This window comes from Callithrix jacchus, chromosome X (genome assembly GCF_049354715.1).
Source record: "Callithrix jacchus isolate 240 chromosome X, calJac240_pri, whole genome shotgun sequence".
Taxonomy (NCBI): Eukaryota; Metazoa; Chordata; class Mammalia; order Primates; family Cebidae; genus Callithrix; species Callithrix jacchus.
In genome coordinates, this window is record NC_133524.1 from 131,744,899 (window position 1) to 131,764,952 (window position 20,054).

A 20,054-nucleotide genomic window follows, 5' to 3' on the forward strand; every position below is an offset into this window, starting at 1 on the left:
GAAATTTACTAAATTTCAAAAGCTCCATCTTTTCTTAGCTTCAGGAAGGGAATTTTCTTCACTTCAAAATTACAGGAAGCTTCAGCAATGACGTACACCACTTTACAGCACATATCCTTGTTTCTCCTTGGTATTTGCATTAACACAATTATTTTTTCTCATGTGCTTAACTTTGCTGAGATGGCAGTGGGAATCTACTCTTTTAGCACCTTCTTGAGTTGCTGAATTAAGGCAAAATTTTTAAGCCTGAAATGAAAGAGGTATTCCATTAACCAGAGGATACCCACGGCATCTGTGATATGTAAGAGGTAGTAGTGGATACAAAACAGACTTTACAATGTACATGCAGATAGAAAATGCATGCTCATGGAAAATACAAACTAGAAAAAGACCAAGTGAGTCACCTGAGGGCCCACACCCACTCCCAGATTATCATAAATTTGGAAGGCTCCATGGCATTGGAAAAAGGGGTTAGAATAAGAAAATATCAACCTAAATGCTTGGGGAAATAGCATGAACTATGACTGAGGGCCAGGGATTAGGAAGAACAAGGCATGATTTCTTCCTGCTCCTGTCCCAAACTGCGCACAAGTGCTTAAAACAATAGAAGAGTTTCCTTTTGGCACCCACCTTGCTGCTTCCTTAATGGCAAATTTAACAAGTTGTTTCTTGACTTCCATAGATCCTTGTACTTCATCAAGCAAAATGAAAATTCTTTCATAATCTGAAGGTATTAAAAAGTTAGTATTTCTAAAATTATGAAAATGAAATATACTTCAATCTCATTGCATCCACTACCGCAGTATACATTTTTTATGGGCTACAATGTTACACAGTGTTTGTGTTTTGAATGCTTAAATCACATCAGTATATTACTAAGGAAACTATTGTGAACACTAACAAAGAAAAACACCTAAGCAGATGTATTTGAAATTTTCAGTGAAATTAAATAGAAGCCCTGCTAAATTACAGACAGATCCAATTTAGCCAAACAATGAGCTCAAGGGGCAGCATAATTGTGTTCTAAATCATAGAATGAAAGACTTCTCAGGCTTTCATTGATAGACATTCTTGCACTACTTACTTCGCCCACACCTTCGAACTTCTTTCATCAATTGATGTTTTATATCATCATTAACTTTCTTTGCCATAGCAGGAGATATTCGTGCTGTATTTGGCACAGTTTCCACCGGAGACCTTCCTGTGACTGGTGAATCACCTGCAGAGACACGGTAGTTTTGGGCTCCTACCACAAATTCGTTACTATCAGGTTTGTAAAGCAGCTTATCTTTGCTGAGACTAGTGCAGTTGTAAGACAAAGAATCTAATGTGTTGGGTTGCATACAATCTCCTGTCATATTTATAAGCTCTGGGGGAGCAGAATCTGACAGGAAGCCATCAGGTGGGGTCTGACCATTTTCTATCTCCTTCTGGATATCATGAATGACAGTAGCATCTGGAATCCAAATGGAAAAATTGAGCTGCGAGGTAAGTGCATTATGTCACTCCCACAGGTATATCCCTCGGAGGCTCAGTTTCGAGGAAGTTATGTCAGAAAGCAGGAGGATATACAAGGTGGCGATACCAGACCCCTCGGACTGAGCTCAAAAAAGACAATACAACAAAACCACCTGCTTCCCTGCTGGACACTATGCATGCATACAGAAACCAAGTAGGACAGTACAACCAATACACAAACATACACAGATCCCTGCTACTCCTGGATGAAGCACCAGCTCCTGACAGATTACTACGCCCTGGTGGAACCGCTGATGATGAGTTATCAGGTGCTTGTTGGCCATTATTCGTCTTCTTCTCATGGACATTGTGAGAGACGGTGGCATCTGGAAAAAAAATGAAGAGGCCGAGCTGTGAGGTTAAGTGCATAATGAGAGCCCCACAGGTATATCCCGCTCATGCTCAGTTTCTAGAAAATTATCCCATAAAGCATGAGTATATACCAGGTGGCAACCAGAGAACCCTGAAATTGAGGCAAGAAAAGATAATACAACAAAACCACCTTCTTCCCTTGATGACACTATGCCCGCATATGGAAATCAAGTAGGACACAACTTATAAGGAAACATACACAGATCCCTGGTACTCATGGTTAGGATGCTAGCCCCTGTCATATTAGGAAGTCCTGATGGAAGATTTGACAAGAAGTTTTGAGTTGCTGGTTGGCCGTTTTTTATCTTCTCTTCATGGACATTGTGAGTGATGGAAGAATCTGGAAATCAAGTGAGGAGGAGGAGGTGTGAGGTACGTGCATTATGTGAAGCCCCGGGTATATTCCACTGAGGCTAAGTTTCAAGGAAATTATGCCATAAAGCAGGAGATGATGTGCCAGGTGACGATCTGAGAACCCTCAAACTAAGCTAACAAAAGATAATACAACAAAACCACCTTCTTCTCTTTATGACACTATGCATTCATATGGAAACCAAGTAGGAAGTACAACTAGTAAACAGATCCCTCGTAGTCTTGCTATGATACCAGCTCCTGCCAAATTATTAAGCCCTGGTGTAACAGTGGGCAGGAAGTTATCAGGTGCTAGTTGGCTGTTTTTTATCTTCTTTTCACCGACATTGTGAGTGATGGTAGCATGTGGAAACCAAATGAAGAGGATGAGTTGTGAGAAAAATACATGATGTCAACCCTACGGGTATATTCCCGATGCTCAGTTTCTAGGAAATCATTGCATAAAGCAGGAGGACAGGCCAGGCGGTGTTCTGAAAACCCTAAATTCAGGTCACAAAAGATAATACAACAAAATTGCCTCCTCCCTTTCCTGACACCATGCATGCATGTGGAAACCAAGGAGGACAATCCAACTTATAAGCTAACATATACAGATCATTGCTACTCATGGTTGGAATACCAGCTTTTGCCATGTTAATAAGCCCTGGAGGAACAGCTGACAAAATGTTATCAGGTGCTTGTTGGCCATTTTCCATCTTCTCTTCACGGACATTATGAGTGACAGTAGCAACTGGAAACCGAGAGAAGACGTCAAGCTGTGAGGTCAGTGCATTACAACAACCCTGCAGGTATATACCTCTGATGCTCAGTTTTTAGAACATGATCTCATTAAGCAGAAGGATATACCAGGTGGCTATCTGAGACCTCCCAAAATGAGCTCACAAAAGATAATATAATAAAACGACCTTGTTTGATGTATGACCCTGCATGATTATGGAAACCAAGTAGGAAACCAAGCAGAAACAACCAGGAAACATACACTGAGCCCTGGTACTCATGGGTGGAGTACCAGCTCCTGATACATTAATAAGCCCTGGTGTAATGGATGACAAGAAGTTCTCAGGTGCTCTTTGACCATTGTTCATCTTCTCTCCATGGACATTGTGAGTGACTGCAGCATCTGGAAACCAAATGAAGAGGTTGAGCTGTAAGGTAAGTATATTATGGTAACCCTACAGGTATATCCCTCTGACTCTCAGTTTCTAGGAAAATATTTCATGCAGCAGGAGAGGATATGCTGGGTGGCGATCTGAGAACACTCAAATTGAGCTCACGAAAGAAGGTACAACTGAACAACCTCCTTCCCTTGATGGCACTATGCATACATATGAAAACCAAGTGAGACATTCCAACTTATAAACAAACATACACAGATCCTTGGTACTCATGGCTAGAATACCAGCTGCTGCCATGTGTATACACCCTGGTGGAAAAGTTAACAAGATGTTACTAAATTGCAGTTGGGCATTTTCCATCCTCTCCTCACGGATGTTGTGAGGCGTGGTAGCATCTGGAAGCAAAATGACCAGGTCAAGCTGTGAAATAAATGCCTTATTTAAACACACAGGTATACTCTTATGATGCAGAGCTTCTAATAAATTATTGCATGGAGCAGGAAGACACGACGGCAGTGTTCTGAGACCCCTCAAATTGCACTTAAGGAAGAGAATACAACAAAACCACTTTCTCCCATTTATGACACTATGAGCATATACTGAAATCAAATAGGAAAATCCAACTAATAAGAGAAGATACACAGTTGTATGGTACTCGTGGCCAGAAGAGCAGCTCCTGCCATACTAGTAAGCCCTGAAGGAACATTTGACTATATGTTATGCGGTTGCGGATTTGCCATTTTCCATCCTCTCCTCATGGACATTGAGATTGACTATAGCATCTGAAAATCAAATGAAGAGGTTGAGCTGTGAGGTAAGTGCATTATTTCAACCCCACAGGTACATCCCTCTGATGCTGACTTTCTAGGAAATTATCAAAGAGAGCAGGGGTGGATATGCCAAGTTGCCCTCTGATACCCTTCATATTGAGGCCAGGAAAGTATGTACAACAAAATTACCCTCTACCATCCATGAAATTATGCCTGCTTAGGGAAAGCGAGTAGGACAGCACAACTAAGAAGCAGACATACACAGATCTCTGGTCCTCCTGGATGAAATTCCAGCTGCTCCCATATTACCAAGCCCTGGTGGAGCAGTTGACAAGACGTTATCAGGTACCGGTTGGCTGTTACTTCTCTTCTCTTCACGGACGCTGTGCGTGACTGCAGCATCTGGAAACCAAATGAAATGGTTGAGCTGTGAGTTACTTGCATTATGGAAACCACACAGACATAGCCCTCAAATGCTCAGCATCTAGGAAATTATCACTTGGAGAAGGATATAGCAGGTAGCAATCTGAGAACCCTAAAATTCAGGCCAGGAAATATAGTGCAACAACACTAGATTCTTTCCTCATGACACTGTGCATGCATATAGAAACCAAGTAGGACAGTATATCGAGTGAAGAAACATACACTGATCACTGGTACTCATGAATGAAAAACCAGTTGCTCCCATATTAATAAGTGCTGGGGGAATAGTTGAGAAGATATTATTGGGTTCTGCTTCAGCATTTTTAATCATCTCCCCATGGACGTTGTGAGTGATGGTAGAATCTGGAAAGACAATGAAGACGTTAAGTTTTGATTTAAGCGCATGATGTCAGCCCACAGGTGTATCCCCCTGATGATCAGTTTCTAGGAAACTATTTTAAAAAGCCAGAGACAATATGCCAGATGGCCATCTGAGAACACTCAAATGTGCTCACGAAATATAATACAACAAAATCACTTTCTCCTATTCAGGACACTAGTCATGCCTATGAAAACCAGGTGGGATAGTACAAATGAATAAGCAAACATACACTGATCCCTGGTGCTCATGGCTGGGAGACCAGCTGTGGCCAAAAATGTAAGTGTTTGTAGAACAGTCAACAAGTCGTTATTAGATGTTGGTTGCTTATTTTCCAGCTCCTCTTCACGGACACTTTGAAGGACGGTAGCATCTGAAAACCAAATGAAGAGGTTGGGCTGTGAAGTAAATACATTATGTGAACTGCACTGGTATATCCCTCTGATGATCAGTTTCTAGGAAATCGTCAGAAAAAGCAGGGGTGCATATGCCAAGTGGACATCTGATACCCCTCAAATTGAGGCTACTAAGGCATTTACAACAGAGTTACCCTCTACCATTCATGAAATTATGCCTGCTTAGGGAAACCGAGTAGGACAGCACAACTAAGAAGCAGACATACACAGATCTCTGGTCCTCGTGGATGAAATTCCAGCTGCTGCCATATTACCAAGCCCTGGTGGAGCAGTTGACAAGATGTTATCAGTTGCTGGTTGGCCATTATTTATCTTCTCTTTACGGACATTGTGAGTGACTGCAGCATCTGGAAACCAAACAAAGTGCTTTTGCTGTGAGGTAAGTGCATTATGTCAACTACATAGGTATACCACTCTGATGGGTAGTATCTAGGAAATTATCTCATACAGAAGAAAGATATACCAGCTAGTAATCTGAGAACCCTAAAATTGAGGCCAGGAAAGACAGGAAAACAACACTACATTCTTCCCTGCTTACACTATGCATGCATGTGGAAACCAAGTAGGACAGTACACCGAGTGAACAAACTTACACTGATCCCTGGTACTCATGGATGAAACACCAGGTGCTGCCATATTAATATGTGTAGGGGAAACAGTTGGGAAGACTTTATTGGGTGCTCCTTCAGCATTTTTAATATTTCCCTCATGGACACTGTGAGTGACGGTAGCATCTGGAAACGAAATGAAAAGGTTTAGTTTTGAATTAAGTGCATTATGTCATCCCCACAGGTATATCCCCCTGATGCTCCCTTTCTAGAAAACTATTTCATAAAATCAGAGATGATATGCCAGAAGGCCATCTGAGAACACTCAAATGCAGCTCATGAAAGATAATACAACAAAATCACCTTCTCCCTTTCAGAGCACTAGGCATGCCTATGAAAACCAAGTAGGATAGTCCAAATGAATACGCAAACATACACTGATCCCTGGTGCTCATGGCTGGGAGACCAGCTGTTGCCAAATAAGGAGGTCCTTGGAGAACAGTTGACAAGACGTTATTAGGTGTTGGTTGCTTGTTTTCCATGTTCTCTTTGTGGACATTTTGAGTGATGGTAGCATCTGAAAACCAAATGAAGAGGTTGAGCTGTGATGAAAGTGCATTATGTCAACCGCACAGGTATATCCCCCTGATCCTCAGTTTCTAGAAAACTATCAAAGAAATCAGGGTAGTATATGCCACGTGGCTATCTGATACCCCTCAAATTAATGCTATGAAACTATATACAACAAAATTAACTTGTAGCATTCATCAAACTATGCCTCCTTAGGGAAATCAAGTAGGACAGTACAACTAAGAAGCAGATATACACAGACCTCCGGTCCTCCTGGATGAAATTCCAGCTGCTGCCATATTACCAAGACCTGGTGGAGCAGCTGACAACACGTTGTCAGTTGCTAGTTGGATGTTATTTATCTTTACTTCATGGATATTGTGAGTGACTGCAGCATCTGGAAACCAACAGAAATGGCTGGGCTGTGAGGTAAGTGCATCCTGTGAACGTCACAGGCATATCCCTCTGATGCTCAGTATCTAGGACATTATCTCATAAAGAAGAAGGACATACCAAGTAGCAGTCTGAGAAGCTTAAGATTGAGGCCACGAGGCAAAACTATCCAGGACATAGGAGTAGGCAAGGACTTTATGAACAAAACACCAAAAGCATGGGCAACAAAAGACAAAATAGACAAATGGGACCTAATGAAACTCCACAGCTTCTGCACGGCAAAAGAAACAGTCACTAGAGTGGATCGGCAACCAACAGAATGGGAAAAAATTTTCGCAGTTTACCCATCTGACAAAGGGCTGATATCCAGAATTTACAAAGAACTCAAACGGATTTACAGGAAAAAAACAAACAAGCCCATTCAAAAGTGGGCAAAGGATATGAACAGACACTTTACGAAAGAAGACATATATGAGGCCAACAATCATATGAAAAAATGCTCATCGTCACTGGTCATCAGAGAGATGCAAATCAAAACCACATTGAGATACCATGTCACGCCAGTTAGAATGGCGATCATTAAAAAATCTGGAGACAACAGATGCTGGAGAGGCTGTGGAGAAAAAGGAACACTTTTACACTGTTGGTGGGAGTGTAAATTAGTTCAACCATTGTGGAAGACAGTGTGGCGATTCCTCAAGGCCTTAGAAATAGAAATTCCATTTGACCCAGCAATCCCATTACTGGGTATATATCCAAAAGACTATAAATCGTTCTACTATAAGGACACATGTACACGAGTGTTCATTGCAGCACTGTTTACAATAGCAAAGGCCTGGAATCAACCCAAATGCCCATTGATAATAGACTGGATTGGAAAAATGTGGCACATATACACCATGGAATATTATGCAGCAAACAGAAATGATGAGTTTGTATCGTTTGTAGGTACATGGATGAATCTGGGGAACGTCATCCTCAGCAAACTGACACAAGAACAGAAAATGAAACACCGCATATTCTCACTCATAGGCGGGTGATGAAAAATGAGAACACATGGACACAGAAAGGGGAGTACTAAACACTGGGGTCTATTGGGAGGAAAAGGGGAGGGCCAGTGGGAGGGGGAGGTGGGGAGGGATAGCCTGGGGAGAAATGCCAAATGTGGGTGAAGGGGAGAAGGAAAGAAAAGCACACTGCCATGTGTGTTCCTACGCAACTGTCTTCCATGCTCTGCTCATGTACCCCAAAACCTAAAATCCAATAAAAAATTTAAAAAAAAAGAAAAGATAGTACAAGAAAACTACATTCTTCCCTCATGACACTATGCACGCACATGGAAACCTAGTAGAATTGTAAACCAATTGCACAAAGGTACACTGATCCCTGGTGCTCATGCATGTCACAACAGCTGCTGCCATATTAATAAGTGCTGGGGGACTAGCTGGGAAGGTTTCATTGAGTGCTGCATGGGCATTTTTAATCTTCCCTCACAAACATTGTGAGTGATCGCACCATATGGAAATGAAATGAAGGGGTTCAGTGTTGAGGTATGTGCATTACGTTAACCCCACAGGTATATCCTCCTGGTGTTCACGTTCTAGAAAACTATTTCATAAAGCCAGAGAGGATATGAAAACTATTTCATAAAGCCAGCAGGGGTGAATATGCTAAATGTGCATAAGATGCCCCTAAAATTGAGGCTTGGAAAGTATATACAACCAAATTAATTTCTAGTATTCATCAAACTATGCCTGTTTAGGGAAACCAAGTAGGACAGGAAAACTAAGAAGCAGACATACACACACCTCTGGTCCTCGTGGATGAAATTCCAGCTGCTGCCCTATGACCAAGACCTGGAGGAGCAGTTGAAAAGATGTTGTAAAGTGCTCGTTGGCCGTTATTTATCATCGCTTCACGGACGTTGTGAGTGACCGAAGCATCTGGAAACCAAATGCAGTGGTTGAGCTGTGCGTTATGTGCATTAAGTCAACCGCACAGGCATACCCCTCGGATGCTCAGAATCGAGGAAATTATCTCATAAAGCAGAAGGACATACGAAGTAGCAGTCTGAGAACCGTAAATTTGAGGCCAGTAAAGATAGTACAACAACACTGTATTCTTCCCTCATGACACTACGCATGCATATAGAAATCAAGTAGGACAGTACGCCAAGTGAACAAACTTACACTGATCCCTGGTACTCATGGATGAAACACCCGCTGCTGCCATATTAATATGTGCTGGTGGAATAGCTGAGAAAACATTCTTGGGTGCCGTTTGGGCATTTTTAATCATCTCCTCATGGACATTGTGAGTGGTGGTAGAATCTGGAAATGAAATCAGGAGGTTCAGTCTTGCGTTATGTGTACTATGTCAACTCTACAGGTATATCCTCCTGATACTCAGTTTCTAGAAAACGATTTCAAAAAGCGGAAGAGGATATGCCAGATGGCGATCTGAGAGCACTCAAATGCAGCTCACTGAAGATAATACAATAAAATCACCTTCTCCCGTTCAGGACACTAGGCATGCCTATGAAAACCAAGTAGGATAGTCCGAATGAATAAGCAAACATACACTGATCCCTGGTGCTCATGGCTGGGAGACCACCTGTTGCCAAATAAGGAAGTCCTTGGAGAACAGTTGACAAGACGTTATTAAGTGTTGGTTGGTTATTTTCCATCTTCTCTTTGCGGACATTTTGAGTGACGGTAGCATCTGAAAACCAAATGAAGAGGTTGAGCTGTAAGGTAAGTACATTATGTCAACCCCAGAGTTATATCCCTCTGATCCTCAGTTTCTAGGAAATTATCAAAGAAACCAGGGTAGGATATGCCACGTGGCTCTCTGATAACCCTCAAATTGATGCTAGGAAACTATATCCAACAAAATTAACTTGTAGCATTCATCAAACAATGCCTCCTTAGGGAATCCCAGTAGGACGGTCCAACTAAGAAGCAGACATACATAGATCTCTGGTCTTCGTGGATGAAATTCCAGCTGCTGCCAAATTACCAAGCCCTGGTGGAGCAGTTGACAATATGCTATCAGGTGCTAGTTGGCCATTATTTATCTTTGCTTCATAGACGTTGTGAGTGATCGCAGCATCTGGAAACCAAATGAAGTGGTTGAGCTGTGTGTTTCATGCATTATGTCAACCGCACAGGCATACGCCTCTGATATTCAGTATCGAGGAAATCAACTCATAAAGAAGGACATACCAAGGAGCAGTCTGAGAACTGTAAAGTTGAGGCCAGTAAAGATAGTACAACAACACTGTATTCTTCCCTCATGACACTACACATGCATATAGAAATCAAGTAGGACAGTACGCCAAGGGAGCTAACTTACACTGATCCCTGGTACTCATGGACGAAACACCCGCTGCTGCCATATTAATATGTGCTGGTGGAATTGCTGAGAAAACATTATTGGGTGCTGTTTGTGCATTTTTAATCTTCTCCTCATGGACATTGTGAGTGATGTTAGAATCTGGAAATGAAATCAGGAGTTTCGGTTTTGAGTTATGTGTACTAGGTCAACTCTACAGTCATATCCCCCTGATACTCAGTTTGTAGAAAACGATTTCATAAAGCTGAAGAGGATATGCCAGATGGCTATCTGAGAACATTCAAATGCAGCTCACAGAATATAATACAACAAAATCACCTTCTCCCGTTCAGGACACTAGGCATCCCTATGAAAACCAAGTAGGATAGTCCAAATGAATAAGCAAACATACACTGATCCCTGGTGCTCATGGCTGGGAGACCAGCTGTTGCCAAATAAGGAAGACCTTGGAGAACAGTTGACAAGACGTTATTAGGTGTTGGTTGGTTATTTTCCATCTTCTCTTTGCGGGCATTTTGAGTGATGGTAGCATCTGAAAACCAAATGAAGAGGTTGAGCTGTAAGGTAAGTATATTATGTCAACCCCAGAGGTATATCCGTCTGATCCTCAGTTTCTAGGAAATTATCAAAGACAGCAGGGTTGGATATGCCCTGTGACTATCTGATACCCCTCAAATTGATGCTAGGAAAGTGTATACAATAAAATTAACTTGTAGCATTCATGGATCTATGCCTCCTTAGGGAAATCAAGTAGGACGGTAAGACAAACAGGAGACCTACACAGACCTGTGTTCCACGTGGATGAAATTCCAGCTGCTGCCATATTACCAAGACCTGGTGGAGCAGCTGACAAGACGTTGTCAGGTAGTCGTTGGCCGTTATTTATCTTCGCTTCACGGACATTGTGAGTGACTGCAGCATCTGGAAACCAACAAAAAAGGCTGGGCTGTGAGGTAAGTGCATTATGTCAACCACAGCATACCCCTCTGATGCTCAGTATCCAGGAAACTATCTCATAAAGAAGTGGGACATACCAAGTAGCACTCTGAGAAACTTAAGATTCAGGCCAGGAAAGATAGTACAACAAAACTACATTCTTCCCTCATGACACTATGCACGCATATGGAAACCTAGTAGTATAGTAAACCAATTGCACACAGGTACACTGATCTCTGTTGCTCATGGATGACACAACAGCTGCTGCCATATTAATAAGTGCTGGGGAACTAGCTGGGAAGGTTTTATCGGGTACTGCTTGGGCATTTTTAATCTTCTCACAGACATTGTGAGAGATCATACCATCTGGAAATTAAATGAAGGGGTTCAGTTCTGAGTTACGTGCATTATGTTAACCCACAGGTATATCCTCCTGATACTCACTTTATAGAAAACTATTTCAGAAAGCCAGAGAGGATATGCCAGGTGGCGATCTGAGAACACTCAAATGCAGCTCACGAAAGACAATACAACAAAATCACCCTCTCCCATTCAGGACACTAGGCATGCCTATGAAAACCAGGCAGGATAGTCCAAATGAATAAGCAAACATACACCGATCCCTCATGCTCATGGCTGGGAGACCAGCTGTTGCCAAATAAGGAAGTCCTTGAAGAACAGTTGACAAGATATTATTAGGTGTTGGGTGGTTATTTTCCATCTTCTCTTTGCAGACATTTTGAATGCTGGTAGCATCTGAAAACCAAATGAAGAGGTTGAGCTGTGAGCTAAATGCATTATATCAGCCCTATAGGTCTATCTCTCTGACGCTCAGTTTCTAGGAAATTATCTAATAAAGCAGGGGAGGATATGCCAGGTGGCCCTGTGAGAACCCTCCAATTGATCCCAGGAAAGTATATGCTATAAAACCACCTTCTACCTTTCATGAAATATGCAATCATATGGAAACCAGTGATGACACTACAACTAATTAAGAGACATACACAGATCCCTGGTACTCATGCATGGAAGAGCAGCTGCTACCATATGACCAAGCAGTGGTGTAACAGGTGACATGAGATTACCAGTTTGGGATGGGCCATTTTCCATCTTCTCTTCATGTACATTGTGAGAGATGGTACCATCTGGAAACCAAAGGAAGATTTTGAGCTTGAAGTAAGTGAATTACGTCAATGCCACCGGTATATCCCACTGATGATCAGTTTCTAGGAAATTATCCCATAAAGCAAAAGAACACATCAAATGATGATCTGCGGCTCCTCAAATTGAGGCCAAGGAAGACAATTCACAAAACAACCTTCTTCCCTTCATGGCACTATGCCTGCATATGGAAACCAAGGAGGACAGTACAAGTAAAAAATGAACATACACAGATCCCTGGTACTCATTGCTGGAATACCACCTCCTGCCATATTACTAAACCATGCTAGAATATTTGGCCAGACGTTATCCTGTTGCGGTTGGGCATTTTCCATCCTCTGTTCATGGACATTGTGACTGACGGTGGCATCTGGAAAACAAATGAAGAGGTCAAGATAGGAGTAGGTGCATTATGTCGCCCCCACAGGTATATCCCTCTGATGTTCAGCTCCTGAGAAATTTTTGCACAAATCAAGATGACAAGAGTGGCATCTGGGACCCCTCAAACTGATATCAAGAAAGATAATACAACAAGATCTCCATCTCCCCTTCCTGACAATATACATGCATATGGAAACAAAGTAGGAAAATCCAACTAAAAAGTGAACATACACAGACCATCAGTACTCATGGCTGGAATAGCAGCTCCTGCGACATTAGTAAGTCCTATTGGAGCAATTGATGAGATGTTGCCATGTTGAGGTTCGCCCTTTTCCATCTTCTCCTTAAGGACATTATAAGTTTCAGTAGCATCTGGAAACCAAATGAAGAGCTGTGAGTAAGTGTGTTATGGTAACTCCACAGGTATATCTGTGCTCAGTTTCTAGGAAATTATCTCATAAACCAGAGGATATACCAGGTTGCCATCTGACACCCCTGAAATTGAGGCCTGGAAACATAGTATAACACAACCACCTCCTACCTTTTTTGACACTATACATGCATATGGAAACCAAGTAAGACAGTAATACTAACAAACAAACTTACCCAGATCCCTGGTACTCATGGATGAAATACCAGCACCTGCCATATTAATAAGTCCTGGCTGAAGTGTCAACAACACGTTGTCAGGTGCTGGTTGGACATATTCCATCTTCTGTTCATGGACGCTGTGAGTGATGGTAGCGTCTGGAAATCAAAGGAAGAGGTTGAGCTGTGAGGTAAGTGCATTAGGCCAAACCATAAGTATATCCCTCTGATGCGCACTTTCCATGAAATTATTTCATAAAGCAGGAGGATATATAAGGTGTTGTATATATCTGGGGCCCCTCAGATTTAGTTCAGAAAATATAATACAACAAAACCACCTGCTTCCCTTCAGAAGGCACTACGCATGCATATGAAAAGCAAGTAGGACAGTACAACTTATAAGCGGACATATAGCGATCTCTGGGACTCATGGCCGGAATAGCAGTTGATACCATATTACAAAGCCCTGTGGAATCAGTTGACAAGACGTTACCAGGTTGGGGCTGGCCATTTTTCATTCTCTCTTCATTGATATTGTGAGTGATGGTAGCATCTGGAAACCAAATGAAGAGTTCAAGCTCTGAGGAAAGTGCATTATGTCAACCCCACAGGTATATCCCTCTGGTGGTCAGTTTCTATTAAATTAACCCATAAAGCAGGAAATATCAGGTGGAAAATGAGACGCCAGAAATTCAGACCAGAAACAATAATAAAACAAAGCCACCGTCTTCCCTGCATGTCACTGCATGCATACGGAAACCCAGTAGGACAGTATAACTAGTAAACAAACATATGCTGATCCCCAGTACTCAGGGGTGGAATACCAGCCCCTGTGAAATTTATAAGCCCTTCTATAACGGTTGACAGGGATCTATCAGGGGCCATTTGTTCCTTTTTTATCTTCTTTTCATAGACATTCTGAGTAACAGTTGAATCTGGAACCCAAAGGAAAAGGTTGAGCTGTGATGTAAATGCATTATGTCAGTCCCACAGGTGTATCCCTCTTATGCTGAGTTTCTACGAAATTATCTAAGAAACAGGATAGGATATGGCTGGGCACGGTGGCTCACGTCTGTAATCCCAGCACTTTGGAAGGCTGAGGCGGGTGGATCTCGAGGTCCGAGACCAAGACCATCCTGGCCGACACGGTGAAACCCTGTCTCTACTAAAAATACAAATATTAGCTGGGCGTGGTGGTGCATGCCTGTTATCCCAGCTACTCAGGAGGCTGAGGCAGGAGAATCACTTGAACCCGGGAGGTGGAGATTGCAGCGACCGAGATAGCATCACTGCACTCCAGCCTGGGCGAGAGAGTGAGAATCAGTTTTGAAAGAAAAAAGAAAAAAAAGAGAGAGAGAGAAAGAAAAAAAGAGAGATAACGGGAGGAAGGAAGGAAGGGAGGGAGGGAGGGAGGGAGGGAGGGAGGAAGGACGGATGGACGGATGATATGCGGCCATCTGAGACCCCTCAAATTGAGAGTAGGAAAGAAAATACAACAAAACCGACTTCTACCATTCATGAACATATGCATGTTAGGGAAACCAACTATTCAGTACTACTAATTAAAAGACATACACAGATCCCTGATACTCATGGATGGAATACCAGCTGCAGTCATATGACCAAGGCATAGTGGAACAGTTAACAAGACTTTATCAGTTTGGGGTTGGCCATTTTCCATCTTCTGTTCATGGACATTTTGAGTGACAGTAGCATCTGAAAACCAAACAAAGAGGTTGAGCTGTGAGGTAAGTGCATTATGACAACCTCACTGGTATATCCCTCTGATCTTTCTAGGAAATTATCTGATAAAGCAGGAGCAGACATCATATGATTCGAGTTCCATCAAATTGAGGTCGGGAAAGATAATTCCCCAAAACCACCTTCTTCTCTTCATCATATTGCGCATGCATATGGAATCGTAGTAGGATACTACATCTAATAAACAAACATACACACATCTCTGGTACTCATCACTAGAATACCAGCTCCTGTCATATAAAACTGCTGTGACCGAGCATTTGACAAGACACTATCTGGTTGCAGTTGACCATTTTCCATCCTTTCTTCACGGATATTGTGACTGACGGTAGTAGGTGGAAACCAAGTGAAGAGGTTGAGCTCTGAAGTAAGTGCATTATGTCAACCCCACAGGAATATCCCTCTGATGCTCAGTTTCTAGAAAATTATCTAAAAAATCAGGAGAGAATATGCCAGGTGGCCATGTGATATCCCCCAAATGGAGGCTAGGAAAGAATATGAAACAAAACCACCTTCTACCGTTCATGAAAATATGCCTGCTTATGGAAATCAGGTAGGATAGTACAATAAAGAAGCAGACATACACAGATCTCTGGTCCTCGTGGATGAAATTCTAGGGGCTGCCAAATTACCAAGACCTGGTGGAGCAGTTGAAAAGACGGTATGAGGTGCTGGTTGGCCGTTATTCATCTTCTCTTCATGGACGTTGTGAGTCACCGCAGCATCTGGAAACCAAATGAAGTGGTTGAGCTGTGTGTTATGTGCATTACATCAACTGCACAGGCATACCCCTGGGATGCTCAGTATCTAGGAAATTATCTCATAAAGGAGGAGGACATACCAGTTAGCAATTTCAGAACCCTAAAATTGAGGCCAGAAAAGATAATACAACAAAATTACCATCTTCCCTCATGACGCCATGAATGTATACGGAAACCAAATAGGACAGTACAACAAGTGAACAAACTTACACTGATCGCCGAAACCCAGGGATGAAATACCAGCTGCTGTAATATTAATAAGCGCTGATGGAACAGTTGGAAAGACATTATCGGGTGTTGGTTGGCCATTTTTAACCTTTTCTTCACAGACATTGTGAGTGACGCTAGCATCTGGAAACCAAATGAAGAGGCTCAGTTGCAAGATAGGTGTGTTTTGTCCCATCATCCCGGTGAGACAGCTATGTATCAATCAGTTTCTATGGAATTATTCATTTCACGAAACAGAAGGACTTACCACATTGAAACACATATCAGGTCAGATTACACAATAAAACTACGTATGTATCTCTTGGCATAACGATGGTATGTAGTAAGTACGACAGTAGAATAAACATTCACAGATTTCTTGCAATCATCATTTTGTATCATCTTGCTGCCCTTTACAATTCTCATTTGATATCGCTTTTATAGTTCACCTATACATGCCATGCTGTGTGCAGCGGGAAAGCCAGACTAAGTGAGGCCTTGTTAACTTGCCTCCTTTCTACCTCATATAATCTGAGAAAATAGAGGTGGCTATTGGAGTTGAACACTCTTATGTCCACTCCATCGTCACACATCCCTAGTTTTTACGTGATTCTACAGATCCTCCCCTTTCGTCTGTAAAAGTAACATTCCTTTTACTCCAGGTCTGTCACCTGTTTCATTTATTCATTGTCTGTGGCAGGCGGCATGCCAGGAGCTGGGGATCAGCAGTAAAGAGGACAGAGAGCAACGGTCCCTGCCTTTGTGGGACTCATATCACTACGGGGCAGTCGGACAGGACATACACAATGAGCAAATGAAACAAGCAGCATTGGGCTGGTGTCGGGGAAGTAGTCCACAGGCCTGAGGGAGACAGCAGCAGAGGGAGCCTCAGGGGCTCTGGCTCCTTGGGCAGAGCCATCTGAAGAAGTGCCATTGGACAGGGCTTGGAGGAAAAAGCAGAGCCTCCTGTGCAGAGGCAGAGGGAGAGTTCCAGATTGCGGTGAGACCAAGGGTAGGGGCTGGAGTGGGAATGGACCGGGCACTACAGGGTGTTAGACAGAGGCAAAGAGAGCCAGGAGGAAATGGATGGGACCATTGTTAGGAGAGGGAGAGTTGAGGATGGGGTTTTAGGAAGGAAATGGCTTGCTGACATAATTTTCTAGCCACATGGTTAGAGAGTATGCTACAGATGAGGGAAGATTAGAAAGACAGCCAAGAAGATGTTGTACTACCTTGGTCAGCGGTCACGGCAGTGTGCACTGGAGGGATAGAGGGAAATGGTGGGATGCAGAGTTTATACTGGGCATTGACTGCTGAACTTGATAAGAGATTGGAAATGAGAGAATAATAAAAGAATCATAAGAGAAATCATAAGTGACTTTAAGTATTTTGGGGTGACCTACTAAGTAAAAGTATACCAGGGATGTGCAGGAGGGGTTAGGCAACCGACTATGGGAGCGGAATGCTGCCAACTCTTCCTGATTCTGGTTCAGTGACCTTATGTCGACAGCTTGAACTAGGCCATGGTGGGATTATTTGTACCGTGGACAGCTGAAAACTCTAAAACCAGGACTTCTGAATCCCCCATACCTGTGAACAGCTGCTTGTTACACCTTTGTGGATGTTTCACCTAATGGACAGTGTCTTTAACTGAAACAGTGAAGGCTGTGAGTAAAGTATTTTTGTAGAGAGGGAGGTCAGAAATTTGAACTTGCAGAGCTGGTTGAAATGTAGATGCCTATTAGACACCCTGTAGAGATACAACACGTGTAGTTGTTTATGAGTTTGGATTTCAGGAGCAAGTCGTAGCCTAGAAGTTTAATGGTGACAGTTCTTGTAGTGTGAATCATTTAAAATTCTAAGACAGCATGACATCACCTATGGAGATAGTATATTGAAGAGAAGAGAGGCTAGGATCAAGTTTTGGTGCCCTGAAATATTTAGAGGTAGGAAGGAAGAGGAGAAAAACAAAAAAGGAGAAGGAAAATGAGCCCTTAGTAACAGAGTAAGAAATCCAGGTGTCTGGGGACCCAAGAAGTTTTCCGTGCAGGAGGGCGTAAACAACTGTGTCACATGCTGCTGAGGAATTGATGTCAAAGTGCAGCAAACATGGCGACCTTGATGGCAATATTTTCATTGGAGTAGACTAAGAAGAAGCCATACTGCACTGGGTTAGAGAGGAGTGTGTGGACAGGCGGAAAGTGAGCAGACCTGTCCTCTTGTTGTGCCCACCACCTCCTTCTGCCTCAGGAACCTGCTTTGTTCATCTCACGCTTGCAGCAACTGCAAATTGTTGCACCTAATTAGAACCTTGCACTTCCACTTGCAAATGTGCTCATATCTGTTCATCCTTCAAGGACAAGGCCACAAATGTCCTTTGACACGATTGAAGCCCAAAGATTGGATTCCCCCTCAGCTTCCTGTTGGTGTAACCACCGGGACGTACCCTGCCTTGTCGTAGAATAATAGCGTCTCTTGGATTTTCTGGAACGACTCCGTTTCCTTCGATGCCTTCTTGCAGCCTGATTTACTTTGTCACTCCTCATTTGCTGAAAAACATCAGTGAACATATTCCATTAAAGACAAATACAACCACTGCAAAGTCACAGTCTTCATATGCATACACAGCCATGCATTTATATCATTAAGTTTTAGCCAAAGGTCAAAGATTCATCATCACACACGATGCTCGCAGAAAAGGCAAGCCAACTCTAATGTAGTTTCAGTGAAACAAGCGAAGGCAAAATACAAGGTGTTATGCAAAGTCAAACATGGTACGGTCATGATTAATCAGAGTGATTGGGGAATGAGTGGCTTTCATCAACCAAGGCAAGAAACATGCTTATCTCTCTAATGTAGTACACATAATTGTCTCTCAGCCCTTGTTAGGGGACAAAAAAAAGCAAATACCGTTTTTTATTTTTTAGTTGTTGAAAGTTACTTATTAACAAATACTGATTAATACTATATTAGATAATATATGTAGACAGTGAAAGGTAGCATCGATTGAAAAGGTAAATTTTCCCACCTCCAACCTTATGGAGACTCAAATATGTTCATTTTGGAGCCAGGTAGGGGCAGGAGGTGCTTTGAAATATTGGTGGTAAATAAAACATGAAATTGAAGGATATACTAGGTTAACTAAAAGGTCCTGCCATCAAAAGATAACCCGAGAATATGCTCCTGCCTACTTAAAAAGTACTATTTGGCACTATTTCTACTGAAACTATATAAAAAAATTGAAAAGGAGGGACTCCTATTACATTTTAGGAGACCAGCATCATCCGGATACCAAAATCTGGCAGCGATACAGCAACAACAAACACTTCAGGCTGGTGTTCCTGATGAGCAATGACGCAAATATCCTTAATAAAATACTGGCCAACTGAATCGAGCAGCACATCAAAAAACTTATCTACCATGAACAAGTTGGCTTCATTGCCAGGACTCAAGGTCAGTTCAGAATAGGTAAATCAATAAATGTAATTCATCACATAAATAGAACTAAAGGCAAAAACCACATGATTATCTCAATGGATGCAGAAAAGGCCTTTGATAAAATTCAACATCCCATTATATTAAAAGCTCTCGGGCCGGGCGCGGTGGCTCAAGCCTGTAATCCTAGCACTTTGGGAGGCCGAGGCGGGTGGATCATGAGGTTAATAGATCGAGACCATCCTGCTCAACATGGTGAAACCCCGTCTCTACTAAAAATACAAAAAATTAGCTGGGCATGGTGGCGCGTGCCTGTAATCCCAGCTACTCGGGAGGCTGAGGCAGGAGAATTGCCTGAACCCAGGAGGCGGAGGTTGCAGTGAGCCGAGATTGCGCCATTGCACTCCAACCTGGGTACCAAGAGTGAAACTCCATCTCAAAAAAAAAAAATAGCTCCCAAGAAACCAGGTATTGAATGCACACATCTCCAAACAGTAAGACCCATATATGACAAACTTACAGCCAATATCATATCAAATGGGAAAAAGCTGGAAGCATTCCTCTTGAAACTTGCACAAGACAAGGATGCCCTCC

At 42.5% G+C, this 20,054-nt stretch overlaps 2 protein-coding genes across 5 annotated transcripts in view; both read right to left on the bottom strand.

Moving 5' to 3' along the window:
• LOC144576552 (uncharacterized) lies at positions 1-12,258 on the bottom strand. Of its 4 annotated transcripts, none has more exons than XM_078363433.1 (21): positions 11,782-12,258; positions 11,017-11,151; positions 10,622-10,762; positions 10,231-10,371; positions 9,847-9,987; positions 9,457-9,597; positions 9,066-9,206; positions 8,685-8,819; positions 6,746-6,880; positions 6,350-6,490; positions 5,959-6,099; positions 5,572-5,712; positions 5,182-5,322; positions 4,793-4,933; positions 4,409-4,549; positions 3,242-3,382; positions 2,090-2,230; positions 1,704-1,844; positions 1,085-1,219; positions 631-724; positions 1-246 (listed from the first exon to the last, which is right to left on the bottom strand). In XM_078363433.1, the coding sequence occupies exons 1-21, from the start codon at positions 11,885-11,887 to the stop codon at positions 195-197; spliced, it is 2,766 nt and encodes a 921-aa protein (XP_078219559.1). In that variant the 5' UTR covers positions 11,888-12,258; the 3' UTR covers positions 1-194. The 4 variants fall into 4 exon arrangements, with proteins under 4 accessions (XP_078219559.1, XP_078219558.1, XP_078219560.1 ...); XM_078363432.1 differs by having other exon boundaries at positions 11,011-11,151; XM_078363434.1 differs by lacking the exon at positions 6,746-6,880 and having other exon boundaries at positions 11,011-11,151.
• LOC144581060 (uncharacterized) overlaps positions 12,154-20,054 on the bottom strand; it is a 13,531-nt gene continuing 5,630 nt past the window's right edge. The window contains exons 4-12 of the mRNA XM_078363044.1: positions 18,472-18,574; positions 16,029-16,169; positions 15,642-15,782; positions 14,872-15,012; positions 13,790-13,849; positions 13,315-13,455; positions 12,940-13,080; positions 12,557-12,697; positions 12,154-12,311 (exon numbers count right to left, since the gene is read on the bottom strand). Of these exons, the coding sequence (XP_078219170.1) occupies positions 12,154-12,311; positions 12,557-12,697; positions 12,940-13,080; positions 13,315-13,455; positions 13,790-13,849; positions 14,872-15,012; positions 15,642-15,782; positions 16,029-16,169; positions 18,472-18,574 (1,167 nt within the window). The remainder of the gene's footprint in view (positions 12,312-12,556; positions 12,698-12,939; positions 13,081-13,314; positions 13,456-13,789; positions 13,850-14,871; positions 15,013-15,641; positions 15,783-16,028; positions 16,170-18,471; positions 18,575-20,054) is intronic.

Bases quoted from the DNA above. Each gene is read 5' to 3' on its own strand.
- LOC144576552 (XM_078363432.1), bottom strand. From the start codon at position 11,887: ATGGAAAATAACCACCCAACACCTAATAATATCTTGTCAACTGTTCTT. The intron at 11,152-11,781 runs GTATGTTTGCTT...GTTGGTTTCCAG, and splicing joins CATGAGCATGAGGGATCGGT to ATGCTGCAGTCACTCACAAT. The intron at 1,845-2,089 runs GTATGTTTCCTT...TTTTTTTTCCAG, and splicing joins CATGAGTACCAGGGATCTGT to ATGCCACCGTCTCTCACAAT.